Source organism: Prionailurus viverrinus, chromosome F2 (assembly GCF_022837055.1).
Source record: "Prionailurus viverrinus isolate Anna chromosome F2, UM_Priviv_1.0, whole genome shotgun sequence".
In the NCBI taxonomy this organism is placed as follows: Eukaryota; Metazoa; Chordata; class Mammalia; order Carnivora; family Felidae; genus Prionailurus; species Prionailurus viverrinus.
In genome coordinates, this window is record NC_062578.1 from 75,974,498 (window position 1) to 76,001,985 (window position 27,488).

Sequence of the window (27,488 nt, forward strand, 5' to 3'; positions counted from 1 at the left end):
GGCAGGAGGGCCTGACTGAGCGAAAGCAACGAGGCGAGAAAGCAGAGGCCAGAGCGATGGGGTGTGAGAAGGCTCGCTCTGCCCTTGCTGGCCCTGTAGGTGGAGGAAGGGAGCCTCAGGTCGGGGATGCCGGGGCCTCTAGACGCTGGAAAAGGCAAGAGAGAGAATCCTTCCCAGGAGGAACGCAGCTGTCGAAGCCTTGATTCTGGCCCAGTGAAATCCATTTTAGACTTCTGACCTCCAGAATTATTCGGTAATACATTTGTGCAGTCTGAAGCCACTCACTCGGGGGCCATTTGTCGCAGCAGCAGCCAGAGGAGCGAGGGAACCATGATGCCGCACACGGTGACGGGTGCACGGCAGATGGGCCGTCTGCTAAGCGGATGCTGTACATCAGTACATAAAATGTTAGCTTTCAGTCTCGAACATACATTTTGATCCAGAGAAACAGCAAACGGGCATTTAAGCCATGAGCCACAGAGGTGGTGGTGGTGCATCTGTTTTTTCTTTAAGTAACTGACTGACTCAGAGATGCTTATGCTAATATTTCCTGTGCCGGCAGGTCTCACCCTTCATCTACTGAAGGCAGTTTTATTAATCAAAGATAAATTTCCTCCTCATAAAACCCTAAATCAAGATTTAACAAAAGGCGGCGGGGGGGTGGGGGGGGGAGAAACCAATTTATTTATCGAAAGCTGTCTGGTCTTCACAAATGCAATTAGTTGCACTAAAAGCTCTCGAGCATCTCCCCGGGCCCGGCTGGTGCGGTACGCGTAAGGACTGGTCCTCCTGAACACTTCGAGACACTCGATCCCCGTGAATCTGTTTCTAATGCTGACACTTGAGAAAAAAGATGTGACAGGAAATCGTTGAGGACATGTTTCTGTGTCCAACTGAAAATTTAAACGGTCTGAATTATGGGCGAAGTCTTTTCCATGTCTCATTTAAGAACAAGAAGAAAGCAACCCAAGAAACCATTTTTTCTTAGCTCTTTGCTTCCAATACCCCCAGCCTACCCACCAAGCCTGCCGGTATTTTCAACCCAGAAACTGAAAACCCAAAAAGACTGGAAATTAACCACTTTCAATGATCGCTGATTCACTTTCATATAGAAAAGATCCTTTCTGGGGCGCCTGGGTGGCTAGGTCGGTTAGGTGTCCAACTTTGGCTCAGGTCATGATCTCACAGTTCGTGGGTTTGAGCCCCGCATCGGGGTCTGTGCTGACAGCTCAGAGCCTGGAGCCTGCTTCAGATTCTGTGTCTCCCTCTCTTTCAGCCTCTCTCTCTCTCTCTCTCAAAAATAAATAAATGTTAAAAAAAAATTGTAAAGAAAAGATCGTTTCAATCAACATTAATAAACTGGGAAAAAATAAAATTAGGAACAGAGCATATAACTATTTTTTCACGTGGGAAAGAAATCTTGAGATTTTTAAACCTCCAGAATCTATTCACACACAACCCGGAATGTTTTTGGCCCTGTGGAAGATATGTATAAAACTGGAAAGCTGAAAAAGATCTCAAAATAAGCTATCCAGTAGCAACCTGAAAACCTTTTTTTCTGCAACACATGCCATGCACTTTACTGACAAGGTGATCTTGCTTTTTCCTTTCCAGTACTGTTCTACGGGATATAATTCAAAAGGTGAAAACCAGAGCTCCCTCCATCCCACTTAATAAACATACACTGAGCAACTACTACGTGTGTTATTATTTTGGGTTGCAGCAGGACGAAATCCCCAGCACCGAGGTCCCCTGCACGGGGAAGGAAGGGAATATTTTATGCCAACAGGTACGCTAGAGTCCACACCGCGGTGGTGCAAGCATACTCGTCATGCAGAGGTAATTCCTCTGCTGAAAAATCCTAGACCAGAGTTTCAGAAAAGAAGAAAAATATCACACCAATTTCTCTACTAAAAACAGCCATCTCGACATTTCAATGATAGGATAACTGAGTTCAGAGGGCATTCTTGAACACACTGCCACCCCTTTGCCAAAGGAGGGGGTGTTTGCTGTCCGCTCACCGGTCCATCCGTCCATCCTCCACCCATTAAGTAGCAACAGCCCCAGCCAGCGAGGTCCCAGGCCAGACAGGCAGGATGGTGACGAGGACACACACTCTTGGGGAACATTTCCAAACGCAGCTGCTCCAGACCGTGCAGGACACGGATGCTCCTCCTCGCCCTGAGTTTCCAAAAAACCACAAGATTCTCTAAAGGATGTGACTGTTTTCTGCCACCAAAACACACTGTACCTGTTTACACTGGTCGGACCGGAGGCTTATCTGCCTCATCCCACGTGGTGCTGGCAGCCTGACGCCTTGAAGCACATCTAAGCTGTATCCCACACTGCCTGCGACGCTCCATACATCGCGTCCCGGAGCAGTGGCAAATCACCGTCGGGAGCACCTTCCTATAATTCTCAAAAGAATTTGGCAGGGAAACCGGCCAGACCCTTCCTGAAGCGCCAGGCCCAGCTGAGGACTCCACAGGTCACGGTGCGGAAAACCAGTTTCAGAAAAGCTATAGTAAGACAGTCGGAAGACAGCGACCTAGTAAATACAAAAGGAAGCTAACAGAGTGGTTAGCAACAAGGCGTGCGGGTCTGTTCCCAACCCACCGGCGCCAGGGCCCTGCAGACCGAAACGCCACATCCCACTGCGCGACTTCTGTGCAGGATCTTGTTGAGAGAAACCACACCAACCGAGGAGCGTTTCTGGGATACGCGGTCCACACGTTCACCTAGACATGCTGAGTTTTGTCTGCAGGTCAGGAAAGCCGGAGTCGAACCAGAACGTACTAACTCCACAGAGAATTCTGCCACCTGGGTTTCATGCTTTGCATTGTGGCCTGGGCACACTTGGGGGCACCGGCGTGGAGACAGCTCGGGAAGCATACTTCCCATTTATCAAAGGGAGGCTGCTGGGGGCACGGCACCCACGGGTCCTCGTGTCAGAGCCGCACTAAGAAACATCTTTATTTGTCTGTGCCAAGAAAACCCACTCCTTCTATGAAGTTCGTGTTGCCTGTTTCCTGCTTTACCGTTCTACGATTCAGTACCAAATTCACAGTCTAACATGCATACCTCCCATAACACACGCCTCTCCCAGGGCTCTGCTCAAACATCAGCAATCTACCCGACAGTCCTTTCTAAATAGCCCCCAAGCACACTCCTGGGCCCACAGGCCTCCTCCTCCCTTTACTTTCCTCCTCCGCACTTATTCGCCATCTGACACCCTTTGTGTCTCACTCGTTCATGTGTGTCTTACTTTTTTCCCACGAGAGAGTAACCATGTTGATGGCAGGCACTGGTTCTCCCCTGGAACCCCAGGCATGCTGCCCAGTGAGAGGGGGGTGTTTACGAAGTACCTCCTGAATGAACGGCTACAGGAACGGTTACCTGCATAAAACTCTACAGTGTGCATTTCACCTTACTCCGTGAACTTGAACTTTGCCCGAGTCTGATGTGTTTATTGTTGTTTTGCTTTTTTTAAGTGCTTGGGTAAGCTGGACTAAATCTTTTGTAAAACAAAGCAAGAGGCAGTAGAGAGATAGGTACAGACAGAACAAAAGGATGATCTAATTCCCAAACACACTGCATTTTAACAGCTGGTAAGGTCTCTGGGGGTGGAAATGAGCCAAACTGTTTAACTGTCAATTAAGGAGAGTCACCGTGATTCAAAAACGGATGATTTCCTTCCCATTGGCTCAGCCATCGGCCAGGTGACGCCGCATATATAATATGGCCAGTCCGTGGTCCATGGGGTCCACGGGGAAGCCCTCCTGGCTTCTCTGCCTGTCCCCACGGTCCCCACGGTCCCTACTCATTCTGCTCGCTGGTGCCTTTGGCACCGAAGGCTGCTTTTCGTGACAGATGTGTCCAAGTGTGTCCACATCTGCTCATTTTCACTCTGGGATTCTCTGAAGAGAGATGAATGAAGTTTCCACAATTTTAAAAACTGTATTATTCCTCTCCCCTAAAACATACCTCCACACACGGAGCTCCTGAAGACACGAGCCCATAATAATCGGAGGCAGAGTAAGAAATGCGTGAGACTGAGCTCTCTCTTTCCAAACCCCACTGTAGGTAAATTACGCCTTGAAAACCCACGGGGAAGGAGAGAGAGAGGGCGTGTGGCGGTGTGAGGGGATGACACTTAAGAGGCAGGGGAGGGTCCTTACCTGTTTCACGACAGTCACTGTCCCTGGAGCCATGGCAACCACCGAGGCCACAGCGGTGGCATCATGGGCCTCGGTGCCCAGCTCGATGATCTGCTGGAGGATGTTCACAGCCGTGGGGTCAAGTCGGTCCCCTTACAAGGAAGAAACAAACAGGACACCATTAAGCCCAGGGGCACTGGAGGGCACTGAGTGCAAAACTAGACCTTAACAGAGGCCATTCTTGGGTGGTGTCTTCTTCGGGGGAGGCATGGGTTCTCAGCAATCGCTCGCTCTAACAACAGAATAATCCGTGTGGTCCTTGATAGCTTTAAAGCACTTTCTATAAGAACATCTCAAAACCCCAAACGATCCTGTGGGGAGATGACATTGTGATGAGACACCCACATTTCGTGGATTGGTTACCTCTGCACAAGAAAGACAGGAGACTTGCCTGGGGTCACTGGGTCAGTCACAGCCCAAAGCCAGAGCTGAAGCCCAGATGCTCTGAATCCACACTTGGTGACACAAGCCTGCTTCTCCAAACAGACCCCTGAGAAGTCCCAGCCCGCACAGCAAACGCAAACAGGGTCCCGTGAGCACACGCACAGCAGGTGGCCAAGAGAGCGTGCCAAATAAATCACACACGCTAGGACAGAACATCCAAGGATGTCTCAATTATTGAAACCGGTAGGCTTCAGAATGCCAAACCAGTTTAAGCTTGGGGTTCTATTTTAATCATCTCAGAAGATTGGAATCCGTATCATCAGGGCAGCTACGAGTATAGACCCTGCCTGCTCTCACCATCTGCTTGGCCATCTGTGACTCTTCTGAACACGGCACTCTGACCCTGATCGCTAACTCACTAAAAGGGAAATTACCGCATGATCTCTGTGTTAGCATCATGTTACCAAGTCTCCGCGCACGTCTGCATCCCCGTGGACCCATTTTCCTTGGGCCACGGCCCAATGTGAGTCCGTCAGTAAGAGACGGAGGAGGGGAACGTGATGTGTGCTATGTGGAGGGCAGGCACTGGCATGGGACTGGGGCGATGACAGCGTCAGCGACTTGTATGTATTCACATTGCACCACCCTGGCGTTCCCCTACACACACACACACACACACGCACACACATGTGCATGCAAAGACACCAGCACAGACACACACAGACACACGTGCACACACACTCTCTGCTTAAGGGAAATGTATCAACTGTGCCTTGCAGCCAGCCAGTCTGAACATCCAAAGACTAAACAAAACATTTACCCGAAAACCTTACTGAGCTAGAGTAAGGTTTAATTCCTCATGCGCTTGCTCCCTCAGTGACCATTTATCAAGCCTGTCACCAGGAGCGTGGCTCCCAGCAGGGAATCGGCCTCCATCTAACACTCTCTCCCCTCCTCCCGGGATTCACGGGCTCCTGAGACAGATTTGTAAGCAAATTATCACCACACCAGGTTGGTCCTGTATTGGGGGGCAATCAGGGAACACAGCAGAAACGTTGCATGGGTCCCGAGCAGGCGACATATGATCTGAACACTGAAGGTGCAGGCAGGTGGCCAGAAAAACCATGCAGGGAACAGAGTTCACACAGGGCGGTGCACAGAGGAAGGCCGTGCCTGCACAGCCCATGCAGGACAGCAGGCACAGAGACAGGAGGCAGGCGACACAGGGCAGGGCGCCAGGACCCAGAGCGGCCCAGCCTGGCTGCATGGGTGCAAAGTCTGAGCTTTAGTCCAAGTGCCAGGAAGAAACCCCAGAGAGGCTTTAGAAGGGGTGTGTGTGTGTGTGTGTGTGTGTGTGTGTGTGCATGCGTCAGGGATGACGACAGACAGGCCAAGGCCAGAGCTTGAACAACTGCTGAAGTCACCAAACACGAAAGCACAAGTTCAGGCCGGGCCTCCGCTCTGGATGCCCCATTTATCAGCCAGGGCCGGGCCACCCTGTCTGCTGTCTCCTGAGTCCCCGCGAGCTTGGCGGCCCAGTGAGCACAGCCCCGAAGCAACAGCCCCAAGGAGTGTTCCGCACAGGCTTCCTACAACCTGCTCTTCAGGGCTTTAAGAACTGGGAAAAAATGGCAATTTCCCATCCTGCCTCTACTTAATGCCTTCCTCCGAATGCAAATCGGGCTATGGTCACACATTAACTGGGGTTCGTGTGCTAGACAGGGCGCTAGGAAAACATCTCTAAGCTTCATGCCCCAATCACCACCAGGCTGGCAGAGTGGTTTGAACTTAAAACTGATCTGGCATTTCAGAGTGATGACTGTTGACACAGAAATCCTGCTTCGGGGCTTTTCAGGTGGCTGGGAAGCAGGCAATGCTGGGCTCGGAGCTCTGCAGGGCGGCCCTGGCGAGGCCGCCGCTGCCCCTGGAGCTGGAACCAGCCCCCTGGGAGACAGGCCCACGAGGCAGCCAAGGATGGGACAGAAACCCAGACGGCAGGCCCAGCTCCGGGGCTCAGCCGGCCACTTACAGCAAAGCCCTCTTCTCACGGTACGTGCGGAGGCCTGGCCGCACGGCCATCAAGTTCTGCCTCTGCTGAGCTTCCTGGGCTCCTATCAGGGGGCGGAGGCCTCCCGGTCTGACGGCGGGGCCCCCTGCGGTCCAAATGGTGGGCCAAGGATGCTGAAGGGGACCGATTCACGGACACCGCTCCCTCACAGATTCACTCACTCCGCCTGCCTGCTGCAGACCAGCTGGAAGGCAGCTCGAAGGTGCGCAAGGGGACCGAGCGCGAGCTCTCACCGCTCTCGGAAGTGTATCTCAGATCCTGGAGCGCCGCCACGGCTGCCTGCGTGCCCTGAACGTCCTCTTCGGCTTCTGTGATGTGCACGTACTGGGTGGAGGGCTCCTCGGGGGCTTCTGTTGCTGGCTAAACGAAAACAGATCATCTGAGTGATCCAGAAGGCCACCTGTTACTTACCCACAAGCCCCAGGGTAACGTACTGAGACCAAATCAATACGCACGAGGAGCCCCTGTGGCACCTCATGCACCTGGCGTCCCTGAGAAATCCGCTGTTCGATAAAAACATACTTCCCAAAAAGGAAACTTCTCCTTGCAAATACCAAGACGATTTTATTATTTCATTTTATTTATTTTGTTTTATTTAACGTTTATTTATTCTTGAGAGAGAGAGAGAGAGAACGAGCAAGCAGCGGAGGAACAGGGAAGAGAGAACCACAGAATCCGAAGCAGGCTCCAGGCTCTGAGCTGTCAGCACAGCGTCCAACGCAGGGCTCGAAATCATGAACCGTGAGCTCATCACCTGAACAGAAGTCAGACGCTAAACCGACTGAGCCACCCAGGTGACCCACCAAGACGCTGTGAAACGGAGTGTGCTGTTCGTATTTAGAGATTAGACATGCGCGGAGAGTCTTGTACGTGCCGTTGTCTCCTCCCACTGCTGTCAGTGCTGCCGGAACCTGCTTGGGCCCGGGGCCTTGAGCCATCAGGCTGACGGAACACGTGCTGGCACCCAGCGCTCAGGGAGCCTCGGCTATTCGGGCCACTCTCATTTTCATATGAAGGATACGATAAACAACAGACCACGGGAAATGTACCTGCAAAATCAGGAGTCGCGAGGGTGGGAGGGGCTGGAGTGACATTCACAGGTACCTTGTGCCCCAAGGAGAGAAGAGGAGGAACAGAATTTCCACAAGAAATCTGCATCAATAACGCTCTCTTTCTGGAAGAGGTGGGGAGTGTGGGTGAGCTAGAAGGCAGGAAACACGAACGGCACCAAAAAAGAAGAACAAAAGGGAGGGCCTTGCACAAAATTTATAGGAGCTGAAGTTCCCATGCTCCGTGAGCACTTCGTGGTAACTGATACAGCTCAGAATGCCAGGTGGTTATTCCTTTCCAGGCAAGGGGCCAAGTTCATGTCAGGGTTTCCAGCCTGACCTGTAGCAGACACCCAATAAGTATGTGTTGAATGCACAGATGAACAAAATAAAAAAAGCCTACTTCCTTTACCGGTAAGCCACGTGTTGCCTGACAATGGCTAGATCCAAGCAACGTCTTAGCCTGTGAAAAACAGGACCCATGCACGATGGCTTCTTTCTCATGGGGGGAGGGGGGTTCTGCGTCCCAACCACAAGTGGGGAGGACCCGACCAGTGGCATAGGCAGCTCGTCACCCCACAGGTAACCCAGCACCTGAGACCGGCTTCTTGGCTGCTCTTCTGTCTTGCTTCTGGAGTCGAGTACGTGGCTTTGTGCCAACGAGCTGTGTCGGATTCGACGCTCTGCGTAACGTGTTGGCATCTGCAAGAAGCACGGCCTTCGGAGCAGAGGGCCATGACCACGCGTACTTATGGAAGCACTAACTGACCAGGAGACGTGGGTTTTAGGTCAAGAAATGGCATTCCAATCCCTATGAACAGAGAGCAAATCCTTGCGGCATGAACTTGAAACACCAGAGGACTATACGTTCTCCCCTCGATGAGGATGTGAGGTTGGCCACACATGCCACCACCCCCACCAATAACCACAGTAGCTGCCGAACCCTGGGGGCCTCCCAGGGACCAGATACAGACCTCAGCGTTTTGAATATCTTGTCTTTCAATCCTTTTGACCTGCTGGGTATTACCAGCCTCACTGCATGGATAAGGGCACTGAGGCCACTGAGATCAAGTAAATAACGGTTCACGGTCCAGCCATTTATTTATACGGGATGGCACCAGGGTTCGACATCAAGTCTGCCAGACTGCAGTGCACACACACCCTACGTGTTCTCACAGGAAATTTCAAACATACACAACAACAGAGGGATGAGCCTTCCGTGCACACGTCACCCAACGTGAATGATCATCAATTCACGACCGGCCTTATCTCCCCTCCGTGCCAACACACTCCACACTCTTCAACTGGATTATTTTGAAGCAAACGCAGGGGTCACAGCATGTTATCTACAAATATTTTAGAACGTATCCCTGGAACACGAAACTCTTTGAAGACATAAGCACAACGCCACTGGGACACTCCAACACCCAATGGTAAGTCCTTAACATGACCACACATCCAGGCCGTGTCCTCAACCTCCCCAGTCGCCACATTTCTTAAAACTTACTCTTCAAACCAAATGTGAGTTACTGAATCCGTGGATTAGAACTGACTGACACGTCTCCTAAGACTTCAATTTCTAGGTTCTCCCTCCATTCCAACTGCCCACCCCCCCCCCCACCACCATTTATAGTTCTGTTGGGGGAAGCGGGCCATTTGTCTCCAGACCTTCCAACGGTCTGGACTTCGCTGATCACACCACCATGGAATCCCTGAATGTGCTCTTCTGTCCACCGTGTCTCCTGCCCGTTGGCAGATGTGGAAACTCAATCGGATACCGGTTTCCTTTGGAGCAGGAACGCTTCGAGGGTTGTGTTGTCCGCTTCCCGCAGGAGACACGTGATGCCTGGGTGTCTCTACTACTTCTGTGATGTCAGTAGGCAGCGGTCAGCCACTTGCTGGATCCGTGACATCACGAGAGGATTGCAAAATGGTGATCTTGTCAATCTTCGTTTGTTAGCTGGAAAATTTATAAATAGGAGCTTCTCCTCATCAAATGTGTGGTTATGCTGAGGTATATAGTTTGTTCAGAAAATGGTTAAAATAATTGGACTCTTGGTCTTTACTTACCAAATTGATGCCCTAATATCCTACAAGGTGCCTGAGCGTCTGGCCCAGGATCAGTATAAACCCACGGACTGAGATACGCTGGATGTGCTTCGCTGTAGTTACTAAATACCAGCAAAAGCCTCAGAGTAATAGTATCAACCCTCCCCCAACAACAAATAATTGAACAGAGTAAGTGTTTCTGCAGCTCTTTTCGCCTTAGCTTATGCCCCACGAGGGAGGAGCGAACTCCTGCCTTAAAAGACTGCTGAATAGTTCCTCTGTGTAGCTATGCCACCGTTTTCATATACAGTTAGAAGCATTTATTTCCCTTTACTCTCAACGTTTAAGGTCTGCATTTTTTAAACGTTATTTTTTTTTAATATTATATAAAATACATCCACGGTTTCAGAATCAAATCTGCACAAGTGGATGTGCTAAGAGGAATCTGGCTGATTTCTTTGTCCTCTCCATCTTGGTGTGTCCCTACCCTTCCACAAAAGATCCCCCCCTTTGTTTTGACTATTCTATTTTGAATTATTTTTGACTTCCAGAAGAGTGCCCATACACCTTTGCCCCAGCCTCCCCTCGCATTAACATCTGACACAACCACAGGACGATTACCAAAGCCGACAAGTAACGCTGGTATGGTAAATACTATGAACCGCAGACTTCAGGCAGTTTTCTCCTTGGTGTCCCGGTTCTGTCCCAGGACCCAGTGCCGGATCACAGTCTCCTCCGACTGGTGACAGCTCTCCAGTCTCCCCTTGTCTTTCGTGACCATGATACTTTGAGGAGTACTGGTCAGGTGTATGACCATACACATCAGCAACATCATTTGGATACGTGACAGTTGCTCATGATTGGATGGAGGCTGAGGCTTTTCTGAAGAATGAGCGTCCTTCTCATCATCACATCCGGGGGCACACGAGGTCACCATGACTCCTGAGGATGCGAACTTCCGGGTGCATGGTTAGCCCCGGGTCTGCCAGATGCCTCTACTGTACAGACACTACTTTTCCCTCTGTGATCTAGTAAATACTTGGGGGCAGAGATTCTGAGGCTATGTAGTCTGTTTTTCCTTAAGTTGTGTCTACTAGTTGTAGCGTTCATGGATGGGTTTGTCTGCAGCAATGATTACTGCAGTGTTCTAAGGGGAATTCCACTTCCCTCATTCCTTCTACATGTATTGTTCAGAATTCTCCCATGTGGAACAAGAGCTCCTTCCCCACCATCCATTTATATCAGTATGGACTCACAGATATTATCTTATCTGTTGGGTTGTAGCACAACGCTACCGTTGTTTGCTTTGTTATTCAAGTTGTTCCCACTCTGGCCATTGGTGGTCTCTTGTCCTTTGACATGCCTCCACCTTTCTGGGGGGTTGGGAAAGATGCAAGATGCTACTTTCTAGGACCACAAAATACTCTAGGATCAGCTTATATATTTTCTGCCTCGGCCCTGGAATCAACCACTTTTCAAAGGACCCTGGTTCCTTTTATTGGAGAATCCTATCAGAAACCGAGATCTAGGTCCCCATGTGCTCACGGCCACGGGGTGCCACTGCTTCTGGGCTCTCTCAGCACAAAAGGCTTCTAAGGAGCACAGGTATGTAAACTAGCTGTGTGTGGGCACATGTCTGGAATCGGCTCTGAATCTATCTGTTGGTGTGTATACAAACACACGCAATCTATTCATTTATCTGGACCTACGATGTATAACAGGACTGCAGTAAACAACCTTGTGCAGACAGACACCTTTTCTCTTTTTTGTCAGTATTACTTTCGGGTAGTTTTCTAGCAGTGGAATTGTTTAGTTAATGGATAAAGAAATGCACAAGTGATTTTACTAGATATTGCTAATTTCCCCTCCGTAGAGGTAGTAATATTTTGCATTCCCACCAGCAACGCGTGAGAGTGCATTTTCCCCTCAGCCTCTCCAACAGACAGGATGTCAAATTCTGGATTCTAATAGGTAAGAAATTCTCTCTCCAGTTTTTTTTTTAAGTTTTTAAAATTTATTTATTTTGAGAGAGAGAGCGTGAGAGAGCGAGCACAGGAGGAACAGAGAGGGAGGGAAAGAGAGAATATCCCAAGCAGGTTCCACGATGTCAGTACAGAGCCCGACGCAGAGCTCAAACCCACAAACTGTGAGATCATGACCTGAGCCGAAACCAAGAGTCAGATGCTTAACCGACTGAGCTGCCCAGGCATCCTGTTCCAGTTTTAATTAACATGCCTTATGTGTGAGATTGATCACATTTTCAGATATTGAAGGTCATTTGCATTTCTTTTTCTATGAACCTTTATCTCTTGCCTACTGGGTTGTTGATCACTATTTTTTAAAAAGATTTCATAATGTAAAAGCACTTGTCCTTTTTCCACGGTATGATTGAAAATATTTTCTTTCGTTGTTATCTGTCGGTCTCTTCGCCTTGTTCATGAGTTCTTTTCCATAAGTCTTTTTAAAATTTTTTCATGTGGCCAATTGTTCTTAATCTCTCCCTGTAGTGAATCTGGATTCTGAGGCATAGTTAGGAAAGCCCTCCACACCCTGAACTTACAAATGAATTCATTCACTCAGGTTCTTCTTCTGGTATTCCTAAAATATCACCGTCTTTTTATTTTTATTTTTTTTAACGTTTATTTATTATTGAGAGACAGAGAGAGACAGAGCATGAGCAGGGGAGGGGCAGAGAGAGAGGGAGACACAGAATCGGAAGCAGGCTCCAGGCTCCGAGCTGTCAGCACAGAGCCCGACGCAGGGTTAGAACTCACAAACCGTGAGATCATGGCCTGAGCCGAAGTCGGCCGCTTAACCGACTGAGCCATGCAGGCGCCCCCAAATCTCACTGTTTTTACATTTAAATCTCAAATCTTTTTGCTCTTGCCTCTCTCTACATGCAAGCTATTCATTATTTTATGTTTATGGTTCGATCTGATGCTTATTGTGTGCAGTAGTCTTTCATTCACTCTTTTGGATTTTCCAAAAACAGAATCCTGTCATCTTCAGATACAGGTAACTTGATTTCTTCTCTTCCAATTCTTAATGTCACCATTTACTTTGTCTTGTCCAACACACTGGCTGATGCATCCCAACTGACGTTAAAGACTTGGTGACCTAAGTCCCAGAGCTTCTGGGACATCCTTGTCTTCTTCCTGATTCAACCAAGAAACCCTCCAGTGTTTTCTCACCAAGTAAGAAGACACCGGCTTTGGGACTGAGATGCATGTATAGACTGTTTTTGTCTTAAGGATGTACCCAGCCAATTGTACTTTATTGACTATTTTTAATCAGCAGAGGCTTGATTTCGTCAAGTGCCTTTTCTGAATATGTGAAGATAATCATTTCATTTTTCTCCCTAGTTTTATTTTATGATGGATTATATTAAAAGATTCCCTCCTATCGAACTATCGTTCCCTTGCATTCTGGAATGTTTCACACATTGTCATGACGTATGATTTTTTTTTCAAAGCCCTTACTCTTAGCCCCTGGATACTCTGATGGTCCTCCAGAAAGTCCTTTGATAAGTGGTTTTCATGTGGGGGTGACTTTGACTTCCAGGGACATTGACAATGTCCATGACGTTTTTGGTTGTCAAAACGGGGGATGCCACTGACATCTGGTGTGTGGAGGTCCATGATGCCACCAAACATCCCGACATGCACAGAACAGTCTCTATATACAAGTGATGATACTGTGGAAGACCATAATGTCAGCAGTGCTGAGATCAGGAAACCCCGCCTTAGGGAGAGACTGCAATAAGTCCGTGGTCGTGACACTTGGTACTTGAAAAGAGAGCTACTGGCTTTGAGAACACAGATGTGTTTCCAGCCAGTGACTGGTTCTAACCCCGAGGGTAAAACAAAGATGGCGGGAGGGAGCACAGGCCTTCAGGAACAGGACAGTAGGGCCTAGATTCAGAAGACGGAGACCTTCCTGGTTCTCCTGGTGAGGACTCACAACATATTCCTTGCCTTGCGCTCTTTTTTCAGATGCAATAGTTGAAACTCTGGATTGGTGAGTCACAGAAGTGAAAGTGCCAGTGACACCAACACAGACATTCACAAAATGGTCTAAACTCAACTCCGGGCACGAATTTAACATGCACAGCCCAGGTCTCACCCCTCAGGCAGGAGACGGGATTCGAAAAGACTTCCTAGCTTCCCGACCAGAAAACCCCATCCTCTGAGAAGGACCCACGCCTGCTCCATCTGTCATGCGCATCTGGAAATGTCAAGATCAATACCGTACTTTAAAAAGTTACCTCCCACTTGGGATCTCCTTCGTTTTCCACCAACTTCAGGCCATGCTTGTTCTTCAAGTGTCTGTTGAACTCCCACTTGGTGCCATACACAAAGCTGCACACAGGGCACTTCAAACCACCTGAAGGCACAGAGGAAAGAGGAGCGTTCGCAGCACATAAAAGGGCCCCAGGGCGCCTCCCTCCCGCCCCTCAACTCCAGGGAACACACTGTTTGTCTCCAGTACTTACATCCAGTCCCAGCTCCCCTCCGTACTAGAACAGAACAGCGACAGCACAGATGTTTTTCAGGGCAGACATTTCTAAAGCTTAACGTACTTCTTTTCATTTTCCAACGAGCATTGCAGAAAGTCTAATATAGACGTCATATTTTCGGTGCCGGAGGAACAGAATTCCTGTGGCCAAGTGAGTAGGTGGCCTCAACCATTCTTTCATTTTTGTTTTCATTTGAAAATAACAAGTTACTGAAGGACAAGGCTGCTTTCCTCAACCGCCTGTGTCCCAAAACATGAACCAAGAGCCAGGCTCCTTCACACCAAAAGCTGAGCCATTTGTATAAATCCCCATTTGGATTTCCCAGTAAAGACCAAGTGAAACGCCGCTATAAAATCTTACACGTGTTGTGGGAGGCGCGGATGCTTTAAGAGCATGTACAGCTCTAGGTAAAAAGACATACAACAGAAAAACCCCTCAGAGTGACACAAAAGACTATCTTTCTAAAATTCTATCAAGAGCAGCAACTAAATTAGTGACTGGACAAAAATCACTTTTCACAGGCTGTGAATTCAGAAGCAAACTCTAGGGGCGCCTGGGTGGTTCAGTCACGTAAGCGTCCGACTTCGGCTCAGCTCATGATCACACAGTTCGTGAGTCTAAGCCCCGCATCAGGCTCTGCGCTGACAGCTCGGAGCCTGGAGCCTGCTTCAGATTCTGTGTCTCCCTCTCTCTCTACCCCTCCCCTGCTCACGCTCTGTCTCTCCGTCTCTCCCCAAAATAAACATTTTTTAAAAGTTTTAAAAAAAAGAAAAAAGAAGCAAACTCTAGCCTCAGGAACTCTAGCCTCAGAGGGAGTTGTCCCGGCACCAGGTCTCCAAATCCACACAAACGATTAGCAGGATTAGCAGGCCAGAGTCAGGGTACCCACTGGCACCATCAGGCCAGCACCCCAAGCCAAGCCGGGGTGGCGTCGTGGGCACAGCTGGTCTTCCTGCAGCCACCGTCGGTCTAGTCTCCACCCCGCACACAGAACGGGCTTTTGAATTTTTTTAAGGTTTATTTTTGAGAGAGAGAAAGTGAGAGAGTGTGGGGGAGGGGCAGAGAGAGAGGGAGACAGAGAATCCCAAGCAGGCCCTGTGCTGACAGCAGAGAGCCTGATGTGGGGCTCGAACCCACAAACCGTGAGATCATGACCTGAGCCGAAGCTGGGACGCTTAACTGACTGAGCCATCCAGGTGCCCACAGAATGGGCTTTTTTTTTTTTAATTTATTTTTTAACACTTATTTATTTTTGAGACAGAGAGAGACAGAGCATGAACGGGGGAGGGTCAGAAAGAGGGAGACACAGAATCTGAAACAGATTCCAGGCTCTCAGCTGTCAGCACAGAGCCCGACGCAGGGCTCGAACTCACGGACCGCAAGATCATGACCTGAGCCGAAGTCGGCTGCTTAACCGACTGAGCCACCCAGGCGCCCCCAGAATGGGCTTTTAAAAATAAACTAAATCACATCCCTCATAGGTATAGAACCTTCCATCAGACCCAGAATAAAATGCCAGCTCCAAGAGGTAGCCTGCACGACTTTACTGTCACCCCTGTGACACTGATCACCCCTGTGTGATCTTATTCCTGCCTTCTCTCTGGCCTTGTCTCCTCCCCACCCTTCCCGCAGTCTCTCCTTTCTCTGTCTCTGGCATTGACCAAGCTCATTCCCTTCTTGGCAAACCTGGTGTCATGGGGTCTACGGCCAGTCCTTCTGCTGTCTCTGTCCCTGTCTCCATCAGACTTGCTGTGCTCTCCTGCACCCGCCCAGGGTCAGAGATTTATTTCTTGCTCACTGGGGTACTGAGGAGGGAGAAGAGGAATTCTGTACTGATGACGAGGCTGTCTTGACAAATTGCATAATAACAGGCAAATCTCATGAAGACGCGGAACGTAATTGAAGCATCTCCCAGACGCAAGTATGATGTGCTTGATTTTCGGAATCAATTCCAAGTCAGTGGAATCTGACAGTGTACTCTTCTGTAACTGGGGCTTCCTGTATACAACCTGAGGTGGTGCGTTGATTCCCCACACAGTCATGGGCAGAAAAGGAGGCCAACCCAGATGGCCAACAGCACGTCCCCTCGCGCCTTCAACTCACTGCTTTACAGCCTCGCCACGCTGGGAGGGCGCAGGAGAGCACAGCAGGCCCAACAGAGACAGGACAGAATCAGCAGAAAGACTGGCAACACCAAATTATAAACTTCCAGAACACTCTACAGAGGAGGCAGCTCAAACAGGGGCTTATGTTTTCCAAAACTTATACGTTGTGCACTCTTTTTTTAGGCCAAACGAAATGGGCTTATTCTTTCCTACCTAGCTGAGAATTAACTTAGATTTTAGCTTCCTTTGTTATCACTTATTAATCATCTAAAATGATGTATTTTCCTAGGATCACCTTTTTTAAAGCTCTCCAAGATGTGAGGACCTCTGCCTTTTTTCAGTTGGTTCAAGTGAGATAGGTCCTCCTGTAGAGACTTAGCAAGAGGCAGCAAACAAAAGCGACCTAAATGGAATTAAAGACTCCTTTCGGGGTGCTCTTAAATGGAAACTAATTTAAGGAGAAAAAACATCCTTATATTATGTTTAAATTAAAATTAATATGCTAATGCCCCGCATTAATTAAAACCTCAACCTTTGCCACACTGCCCTTAATTAAAGAACAATACATTGGAAGCATGTGACCCAGACTAAATGCAGAATGCGACCACTTAATTGGCATCAAAGCCGAGAGAAATTAATTTCCAGTTCAATTCATTACGTTCTTAGGCAATGCACAATAAAGGTCATGGGAGATGTGGCGAATTTACTTGTGGCCCTGGTGTATAAAGTGCACACCATGAGAACGGCCAACCCCAAAATTGCAGTTTCCTCAGAAGGCGTGATGAACCAGGCAAGAGCACAGGACGTTAGGAACGATTTTAAAAATCGATCATGGCACCTTTGCTCTTTTTGGAATGCAATGTATTCTGGAAGAGTCTTAGGCATTAAAATATCTGCGCTCCTTTGTGGTGGGTGACCTTACTGAAAATTCAATTTCATCTCCAATAACATTACTCCCAGGGTGGTGCGGAACGTGAGGCTGGGCAGTCAGGTACCTGGAGCTGGCACTGACATGACCCAGGAGCCACTTCCTGAAACTCCGGGCCTTTGTTTCCTCTAAGATGAAATGCTAAAGCTCGTAACTTTAACAAAGGCACTCCAGTAGACAGAATAATGGACGCCCAGAGATATTCACATCCTGGAGGGAAGGGGATCCTTGTGCACTACTGGTGGGAATGTAAACTCCGCCACGTTGGAAAGCAGTGTGGAGGTTCCTCAAAAAGTTAAAAATACAACCACCCTATGATACAGCCATCCCGCTGCTGGGTTTGTATGGAAAGGTAATGAGAACAGAGTATCAAAGCAGTATCTGCAATCTCATGTTCACTGCAGCATTATTTACAATAGCCAAGATATGACCACAACCTGTGCCCATCAGTAGACACGTGGGTAAAGAAGATGTAGTGTGTATACACACACACACACACACACAGGAGTATTAGTAAGCCATGAGAAGGAAGGAAACCCTGCCAGTTTTGACAACACGGATGGACCCTGAGGGTATTACGCTAAGTGAAATGAGTCAGACAGAGAAAGATAAATACTGTACGATTTCACTTATAGGGGGAATCAAAAACAAAAACCAAAAAAGTCACACTCATAGAAACACACTAGAAAAGGGGTTGCCAGGAGCGGGGGACCACGGGAGACAGGGAGAGGCTGGTAAGAGAGTGCGCACTGGCAGTTATAAGATGATTAAGGTCTGAGGGTCGGATGTGAAATGCGGTAACCACAGCTGATAGCTGAAGCTTGCTAAGAGGGTAGAACTAACACATTCTCAACAAGAGCCAAAGGATTAGTGTGTGAGGTGATGAATGTGTCAGCCGACTGGATGATGAGAATCCTAAATATCTTACAGCTTTGTGAACGATACCTCAGTAAAGCTGGAAAAAAAAAAAAAAAGCAGTGGGGACCTGTCTGTAAACTGGATTAGGCCCTAGGGGCACGTGAGCCCACACTAAACAGGTGGGGGTCCTGGCCCCCAGGAGCTGACGGTCTGGAATGGAATGTGCCCGGATACACAACAAAGACAGGTGTGTGAGGTTTTCATTACCATGAAAAATAAATAAACACAGAGAAAGAAAAAAGAAAGGTTCACATCCTGATCCCTGCAACATGGGAGGGTCACCTCGTGTGGCAAGAAGGGACTTTGAGGTCGTGATTCATCAAGGCTCCTGAGACGGGGAGATCGGCGTGGATTATTCAGGCGGGACTAATGTAATCACAAGGGTCCTCCTGTAGAAGAGGCACAAGGAAGGTCACAGAGAAGCCTCTACTGTCACTGGCGGCCGTGATAGTGGAAGAAGGAAGGGGCTGAGGCAAGGAATGTGAGCCGCCTCTAGAGGCTGGAACAGGCAAGAGAACAGGCTTTCCTCTGGAGACTCCAGAAGGAATACATACGTGTTAGCAAACTCGACCTGAGCCTGTGACACCCGTCTTGGACTCTAACCTTCAGAACCTTAAGATAATCAATCTGTGTTGCTTTAACCCACCAGCAAGTTTGTGTCCATTTGTCACAGCTGCGGTAAGAAACTGATACAAGCAGCTAGACAGTAACTGTGACAAATGAGCTTAATTATCAAAGGAAACTGGATACAGAGCAATGTGATGGTACAATATTAGGAAGCAAAATGTGGACCCGGACTTTGTTAAAATCCCCACTTCTTGCTGTCTCTTAATCCAGTGCCTGTCCTGAGACCCGGCAGAGCCCCAGCCCAGAACGAGGAAACGCGCCCAGGACAGCAATCTAGTGGAAATCCTATGCAAGCATGATGTGGAGGCCCCTGGTCACACAGCATGCTGTCAGAACACTACCTGGATCTCTCTCAAACCCCAGATCAGCAGATCAGCAGCTAGATCAGCAACTAGACCTGGAGACAAAAAAACTCAAAGTAAACGGCAGCCTGTGTGTGCGAGACCCTCTGACACAGGATCATGTGACCACTATGGAATGCGAGCCAATCACTGTCCCAGAACAGGACCATATGCTTCCTCCTCCTCTTCCTCCCTAACAAGTGCAAATGTGAGACAAGCTTCAGGGGGGACCAGCTGGGCCCTCGCCCACTCTGTGGCCTGGGCTGACCACTCTCCCACCCGTGTTTCCTCTCTTGAAAACAGGAATGACGACGCCGACCTCACAGGGCCTCTGAGAGAGAAAGGAACGCAGAGCAATAACACGGTGCGATGACATCACATCACTGGAAGCACCTGCCAGTCAGGTATGGAATCCGGGCCCTAATAAAAACAATTTTAAAATTAAAATGTCTCCAAATCAAATCAATGACTTTTGTGTAACCTGGTAGTTTCTGGATTTTCTTCTGTGCTCTTTGCCCTGGATTTGGTGTGAAAAGCCAAGGTATGGATCTCTATCCAAGGTGCGTATGCACATACTTTTACACTCTTCTATTAGGGTAGTTCAAAATCACGCCAAGATTTTAGCAGATGCTGCAAACGCAGCCTTCTCCTCGAGCCCTGCTCTTCCCGCTGCCCCTCATCCCAATCGCCACCCCAGCCTCAATGACCCTCGAACAGTGGGGCCGGGGAGAAGGGTCAGCACCACAGAGAAGCAGCGAACTCTCCTCCTGTGAGCAGCGTGGGTAACTGTTGGAAGGAACACGCATTCTGTTACAGCCAGAACACGGGGCCTTGGAGGAGCTTCCCAGCCTTCGTCCGCAGCCCAGGCCACAACACCATAAAGGCCACCACATCCCAGGGTCCAGCACAATGTTGGGCACACTAGGAGCACAAGAGACACATGGTGACCAAGGAACGTGGGAATAAACACGACAGTCAATCTGAACCATTTATCAAGCACTACGTGTCAGGCACCTCCTGGGACCTTAGAGAGTGAGATCTAATCTCTACAACTGCTGTTGAGCAGTATCAGCACCTCGTCTTCGAAGACACGTAACACGACGTTCAGAGAAGTTAAGCGAGTCGTCCCAGCGCCACGGCGATCGGCCACCCCGGCTCCGGGCCCCGGACTCCCATGCCTGTGCTCACGCCAATAACCTGGAGTGACCTGGAGTGACCTGCGGGGCCGCTCTGAGGTCACTGGGAAGTAGGCAGCCTGCCAGTCCCACCTGTGTCCTGCGGTGAGCTCAGGACGGAGCTAACGGCCTGTGAAGCGAAGCCAGCCCCCAGGCCGAGACCTAGGGAAGCGGCCCCTGAGCTACTAACTCAGGCAGATTCCGAGAGGAAACAGGGCCGGGCCCGCTGCAGCCACACGACGTGAAAACGTGTGTTTGTGTGGGAAAATGCCTCACGCCCATATTAACGAACAAGCGACGGGCTAAGAAAATTAGCAAGAGATTGTCCAATCTGCCTTCGAAGTATCAGAAGAACACCAAATATAAGCAGGGAGTAGTAACACATCGACACGGCCTTCCGGGCAAGTCTCATTACCGAAACGCACCAGAGTTCTCAGGGGACTGTGGGTCCCAAAGGGGTGCCATCGTCACCCCTGTGCCCTGGGGACCAGTGGCGGGCGGGAGCCAGCTGCCACCAGCTCGCAAGCCGCTGTGCGCATCTCCGTCCAGTTCAGTGACATCACACTGATAGCTTAAAATTGGCCACAGCACAACCATTTCCACTACAGAAGCTGGCGAACGCTGTAAACCAGCTTCCCTTCTCCCTGCCCCTGAGACAGCCCGTTGGTAAACATTTACAGAACACGACGGGTGGACGCCTGAGCAGCCGCCACTCCAGAGGCCTTCGGGAGCCCACTGAAAATCACCCCGACTCCACGGAGACCACCGGGGAACCTTCCCCCAGAAACCGGCAAGGAACAGAAAAGTCTGACCTGGAAACATCTCTGCCTTTTAGGCCTTCCTCCCTACCTCCTGCACAGTGCCACGCGTGGACATCCTTCCCAAATCCCTGAGCATCGTAGGTAAGAGAACCTTTGCCCACAGCTGATGGCTTTGCCTGTGTCAGAGCATGGCACTGCTTACGCTGGGCTGATGGACAAGGAGTCCCTTCCCCTGTGGGGAAGCCGTAACACCACTCTGAGAAGGGTACATTTTGTTCACAGCTTGTTGTCACGTTACTCTAACACATATTTCTCTATACCAAAACAAGAAGTTAGTAAGTCCCATGAAGATATTTTTTGATGAGGGACTAGAAGAGAAAAACAAAACCAAGTGTGGGGGGTGGGGAGAGGTTGGGGAGAATTCTGTGAAATTAATCAAAAGAAGACGAAAATTTCCAGTGGTACCCAAGCACCCAGCGTTCCGAACACAGCAACTGTGTGCATCCCATGTTGTCCCTCCATTTTCCTGCCTGCTCTCAGACAGAGGAACAGTGGGAGCATCGTGCTCTTAAAGATCCTAACCTGTGTTCATACTCAACCAGCTGTCTCATTTCAGAGACTATTCTCCCGCCAAAATACAATGGTGTAATGTCTCTTATGAGCCAAGAGAGGCATCTAGTTGTTTCCTTCCTCAGTTTGTCCCTTGAAGGGGGCACTGGAAATATGTGTGTGTGTGTGTGTACATATGTACGCGTGTATATATATACACATACACATATATACATATACGCATGTATATGTATACATGAAGACACCAAAAATGCCCCTGCGAAGATAAAAATTAAAACCCGGCAGACCCTGTCAGGGAATGCCAACGGATGACAGAGCGTCTTAGAAAGGTAACTGAAAACGTAGGGCAGGAAACAGTTCGGCACCGGCACATTCTCCGCAAGGCGATGATGAAAGTTTGGAAGCAGAGAGCAGTGATAGTGTCATCAATCAGAGCCCCATGCCTGTCCCAACAGCCGCAGTAAAGGTCTATTTCCTGCCAATCCAACCCAACAGCGCGAAGGATAATAAAAGGAATGTCTAGCCTGCTTCTCGAGCAATCTGCTGTGACTCTAAGGCAATCGGTTCTCTCCTCTGTGATTCCTGGACCGGGGCAGGAGGGGCGGGGTGGGGGGCAGGGGGCATCAAAAATGATGCAATGGCTCTAGAGCTCTAGAGGGCGTAGATGTTTTCAGGAAAAAGGAAACAAGTACGAAAATGTATTGCGGGCCACTCAGGTGCTCGCTCAGGTAACCCCGTCCGCCACCAGGAGAGAAGGCTGCTATTGACTCCATTGTCAGGCGAAGGGCCTGAGCTGGAGAGGCTGGTTAACGTGCCCCGATGGCACCACTCAAGGAGCAGAGAGCACAGACTCGAGCCAGGGCCCCTGCACCCCCCACGGCACCATCCCGGTCTTCAGCTCTACGAAACGGTCATTAAAACACGAGGCACACACTCCCCGTTACCCCTGATGGATGGCTCTAAAATTATCCTGAGTTTTTATGCCGTTATCTACCTCCATACATCAGCCCTGTCACTGAAAGTGCTGAAGGATTCGGTCAATTCATTTGTTTTATATGAAGATTCATTCAAGGCAATCCCAGCGAGCGGGGACTTCACGCCGCACCGGAAACCTCGGAGCGCCCGCACCTGCAGCCGGGAGTGCCAGCCCGCATCTCTGTTCACTGGGGGCAGGTTTCTAAAACAGTCTCTGGCTTCAAAGAGTCACAGGACTCAGGAAGTAGTAAAAACTGATGGACTGTATGCGGCAATCATTTTTTTAGTTGAATTACTGAGGCACGGATATAAATACAGCAGCACTTCTCTGTATGGCAACAGCTCATGAGCTCAACCTTCTCAAGTGGGAATATGCGATCATTTACTGAAAAAAGCAGCAAAAAAAAAAAAAAAAAAAAACAACAACAACAACAAAAAAAAACACCTCTCAGGCTTTTCAAGAATATGAGAGGTTTGCATCCATTCTGTTCAGTTTAAATGCTCTAAATGGTTTATCCTTTTCAGGATGAATAAGCAATCTGAGCACTCAATAAATATTTCTGGATAATCTAAAGAAGCTCACCTACAAATATGCTTGCCACGGCATGATTCATAATTGCCACAAAAGAGGAATCTGGAAACCCTACCATGTCCAACAGGAGCAGGGCAAAACAAAATGGGCCGGCCACCTGATGCTGGACCACAAACAGCCCTTGGGAGTTACACTGAGGGAGACAACAGAATGTACACATGAGCAGGAACTTTCATGCAGGAGGAAGGTACACGGGCCAAGAACACAAGGCAGCCAGCGCTGGCAAGTGAACGTCGTGGGGAGGGTGGTAAATTAGGATTCCTCATCCTGGATTTCCATGGAGGCAGCAAGTAACGCTGAGACATACCAACGGGGGACGTGGAGCACAGTCATGACGACAGGGAACTAACAAAATGCTCAGGGGTCAGGGCTGAGCTGCAAGACGTCCCAGCTCCTCTCAAGGGGCACACTGCCTACCTTGCTGGACGAGTGCGTCGGCCGCCAGCTCCCCGGTGCCCACGTTGGCGTATTCCTCGTTGGGGTGCTTCCTGTTGTAGTGCCGTTTCAGGGAGCCGGATATGTTACAGGAGTAATGGCAATGGGCACAGCGGAAGGGCTGTAGGGACAAGGACTGAAGGTGAGCCCCAGGGGAGGTCGAGCCCCAAGCGGAAGTGGCGCAACTTGCCCCAATGTCCTCCTCCACCGACCCCCCACCCCGGGGTGTCTGACACCCCCAAAGCCTGATGAGCAGGCTGCCCCCTAGGATGCGCTCCAGGGAAAAACGCAACGTCGGGATGCTGAGTCCTGCCTCGGCGGGGACCAAGCAAGTCATTGCACAAGGTGTCCCCTGGGTAGGAAGGGTCTGTGCTCAATGTGGTCGCTTTCATTTCTCATTTTGTCCACTTCTTGTCCAAGAAGAAAATAACATAAGAGGAACACAGCAATCTATCATTTTCCTTTTTTTTTTTTTTTTAAAGTGAATGTCTTCCGGGGCACCTGGGTGGCTCATTTGGTTGAGCATCTGACTCTTGATTTTGGTTCAGGTCATGATCTCACGGTTGTAAGATCGAGGCTTGTGTCGGGCTCTGTGTGCGGAGCTTGAAGTCTGCCTGCTATTCTCTTTCTCCTTCTCTGCCCCTCCCCTGTCTGTGCTTTCTCTCTCTCTCTCTCATAAATAAACATTTATTTTTTTTAATTTTTTTAAATGTTTGTTTATTTTTGAGAGAAACAGAATACGAGGATGGGAGGGGCCGAGAGACAGAGACACAGAATCTGAAGCAGGCTCCAGGCTCCGAACTGTCAGCACAGAGCCTGACACGGGGCTCGAACTCACGAGCCGTGAGATCATGACCTGAGCTGAGGTCGGACGCTTAACCGACTGAGCCACCCAGGCACCCCAAAATAAACAAACATTTAAAAAATAAAATACAATAAAATAAAGTAAATGTCTTTCAAAGTAGCTCCCCTCACAATTAATTCCCTGTTGTACCTGCTTCTCCAAGTCACTTTCTCCACAGGACTCACCTGCAAGCCTGTGCACAGACACAGGCATCAACCCACAGCTGTCCCCCATTATGGAAATCCACCTGGTAAATGTATTTCCAGCCCCCACCTGGGCAGGATAAGGCACTTTCAAGATAAGGACGCAAGGGGTCATGCGGCCTGGCTCCCACCTTGCATACTGCTTTGAGGGGTCCAGAATGAGCGGTGAGGAGAAAGGGGTGCCTGCTCAAGCCCCTTAGGGAACCCAGTGAGGCCATGCCATCGGCTGAGTGAAGGATGGACGTCTGGATCACTGTTCCATCCCCCGCCCTGATGCACAGGCAAGACAGTATCAGTATCCCTCTGAACCGTGAGCCCTACAACTGTCCAGCAGAATGCCATGTGAATCCCCAATGTGCATTCAGGGCCCATCTGGGAACACAAGCAGCTCGCTGGCCTGGCAGAAACAGGAGAGAGAGAGCAGCCCATGGTGGTAGGAGCTCTGGGAATAGTCCGGGGGAGCTGGATGGGACAACGGGAAATGCCGGCTTTCTCTGAGCTCTGTCCAGGGCCTGTCTGCTCTCCTGCGGTAGACCCAGTGATCAGTCTGACAGCGTGATATATATCCTGTTGCGATTGCGCCCAAACCACAAACAGGGATGTCCAACTGTCTTCCCGGTTATCTCTATGGGGATGCTCTGCAGGCACCTCAGAATAAACGCACACAATTTCAGACTCTTCTTTCTGCAAAATCAGCTCATCACCCAAAGGCAAACCCCTGAGTGTCACTCTAGACTTTTTCTTTTCTCTTACTATTCGCCTAATTACTGAGTCTTGTCCAGGCTTCCTCGGAAACCTCTCCAGAATTCGCTCCTGCTCCTTTCTGTCCCAGCAGCACATAGGAAGGGGCCATCCCGGCCTATAAAGCAAATGCTGTTACCCCCAGGAGGGCCATTCTTGGAGAGAAAGACCCACGGAAGTCAATCCAGTGAGAAAACCTGAAATGTTCCCTCCACCCTACGCAAGGCCACTCTGTGGTCATAGGATGCTCTGGGCCACACTGCATGTGCTACATTCAGTCCCTTGTGCAAGAAAACCCCGTGGCTTGGCCCACAAGGATTTATTAAACAAAAAGACCCAGAAAAAAGGCAAAAATTAGCCAGGCTCTCTCATCCGTCTACTGAGCAGAGAACAAGCAATCTAAAATGCCACTGTGTCATTATTTGCAGAGTTAAAATAGAAGCTAAAACATTTTCAAATGCTTTCATCTCCTAAATATGCAAACGTTATAAAATTACTTTTGGAACACTAGCACTTACATAGAAATCAGAAAGAATAGAAAAATACTCCATTACCAGGGCTGAGTGGTCAGTGGGCATAAGAGGCAGGAAGGGGCAACTACAGAAATGGTCCTGTGGACCTAACTCCATGCCCTAGAGCCAATTTCGCCCTTCGTGGGGCCAAGCGGGTTAACTTCCCCGTGAGAGTTTCAACTTGTATTCCCATGCCCACTCCTCGACAGAACTGCGAATGAGGAGAAAAACTGCCAAGATGTGAGCAGACAGGCCAAAAAATGTACAGGTAGGCCCACCTGTGACTGACTGACCACCAATTTCTACCCAAAATCTTCAATTCTTAAAGCTGAAAGAGACGCTTTCAGAGGCTAACCAACCTTCACTCCACGAGGGCACGTTCTCCTGTGGCCTCTGGCAGGCCGTGATCGTAGCCGCTGGAAGATGCGGGGAGGTGAGAAGCCGCTCAGCTGCTCGACGGCACCAGGGGTTTAGAAAGATCTGTCCCCCTGCGGCCTCTTACCCTCAGTGCCCTTGCACTGTGTCAGGCCCCCCGCAACCTCTCAGTGACATCAATCACCAGTGAACCTCCGTTCGGCATCTTCTCCCTACAACTGCGGTCACTGGGCCGCAGCTGGGCCCTTCCAACAAAGCAAGTTCAGACCTATGAGGAGGTGCTGCCGCTTGTCAGCAGGGCGTTCTGCTGGGGCTGTCGCAGGGCTGGGGACAAAGGCGGAGGAGAGGGCACGTGACATCTCTACGTCCACGGCCAGACACCAAGTCCGACTGCATTACTAATATTCCAAGTCTTGAGGTTTCAGTGGTGAAGCATGTACTCACTGACCGCCTTTGGGGAGCAGGTGGAACTGTGCTCCACCCTGGACAGAGAGTGATGGACAGAGAGATCTGTGATCCTCTGAATCCACATGAGTTCGGAGACATAGATGCTATCTGGGCAAGAAAATCAGAAAACTCGGGGTCTAAGTCAGACGTTGGTAGTTGGCAAGGGACAGTAGATCTTCAAAGGGAAGTTCTTTATCGAGAGCTTTCGGGCCCAAAGACGCCCCAAAGTCAGGAGGAACATAGAAGCAGCTACAGCAGCGGAGTTCGTGTAAAACAAAACATCCACGTTCTTACTGTGGCCAAAAACTAAACTGAATCACCAGCGAGGCATTCCTGCTATTCAGGGTTACACTGGAGTTATTAAGAAACGCAATCAAGCATAAAAATTATTACAGTTTTACCTGCCACAGGCCAGGTAGTTCTCAGTGTTTTGCAGGGATTAATTCCTAGAAGTCTCAGAACCAACTAATATGCTAGGTACAATTATTATCCCCATCTTACAGATAAGGAAACTGCAGTCCAGTTACGGAATCCACCAAAAGTGTCACACGTTCCCAGCCTGACCAGTTGGTCTGCACTGGATTTGGGGATCCAGGCCCCGCCAGCAACAAAGAGATGACCTGACTTCCCATTTGCCATTATTTCCTGAAGAACCA

General features: G+C 49.5%; 1 protein-coding gene across 5 annotated transcripts in view; it reads right to left on the reverse strand.

Moving 5' to 3' along the window:
• Positions 1 to 27,488, reverse strand: part of ZFAT (zinc finger and AT-hook domain containing) — a 286,570-nt gene that overhangs the window by 21,038 nt on the left and 238,044 nt on the right. For all 5 annotated transcript variants that reach the window (XM_047841895.1, XM_047841893.1, XM_047841894.1 and 2 more), the window contains 4 exons: positions 23,693 to 23,831; positions 14,032 to 14,150; positions 6,903 to 7,029; positions 4,179 to 4,309 (listed from right to left, as the gene is read on the reverse strand). In XM_047841895.1, the coding sequence (XP_047697851.1) occupies positions 4,179 to 4,309; positions 6,903 to 7,029; positions 14,032 to 14,150; positions 23,693 to 23,831 (516 nt within the window). The remainder of the gene's footprint in view (positions 1 to 4,178; positions 4,310 to 6,902; positions 7,030 to 14,031; positions 14,151 to 23,692; positions 23,832 to 27,488) is intronic.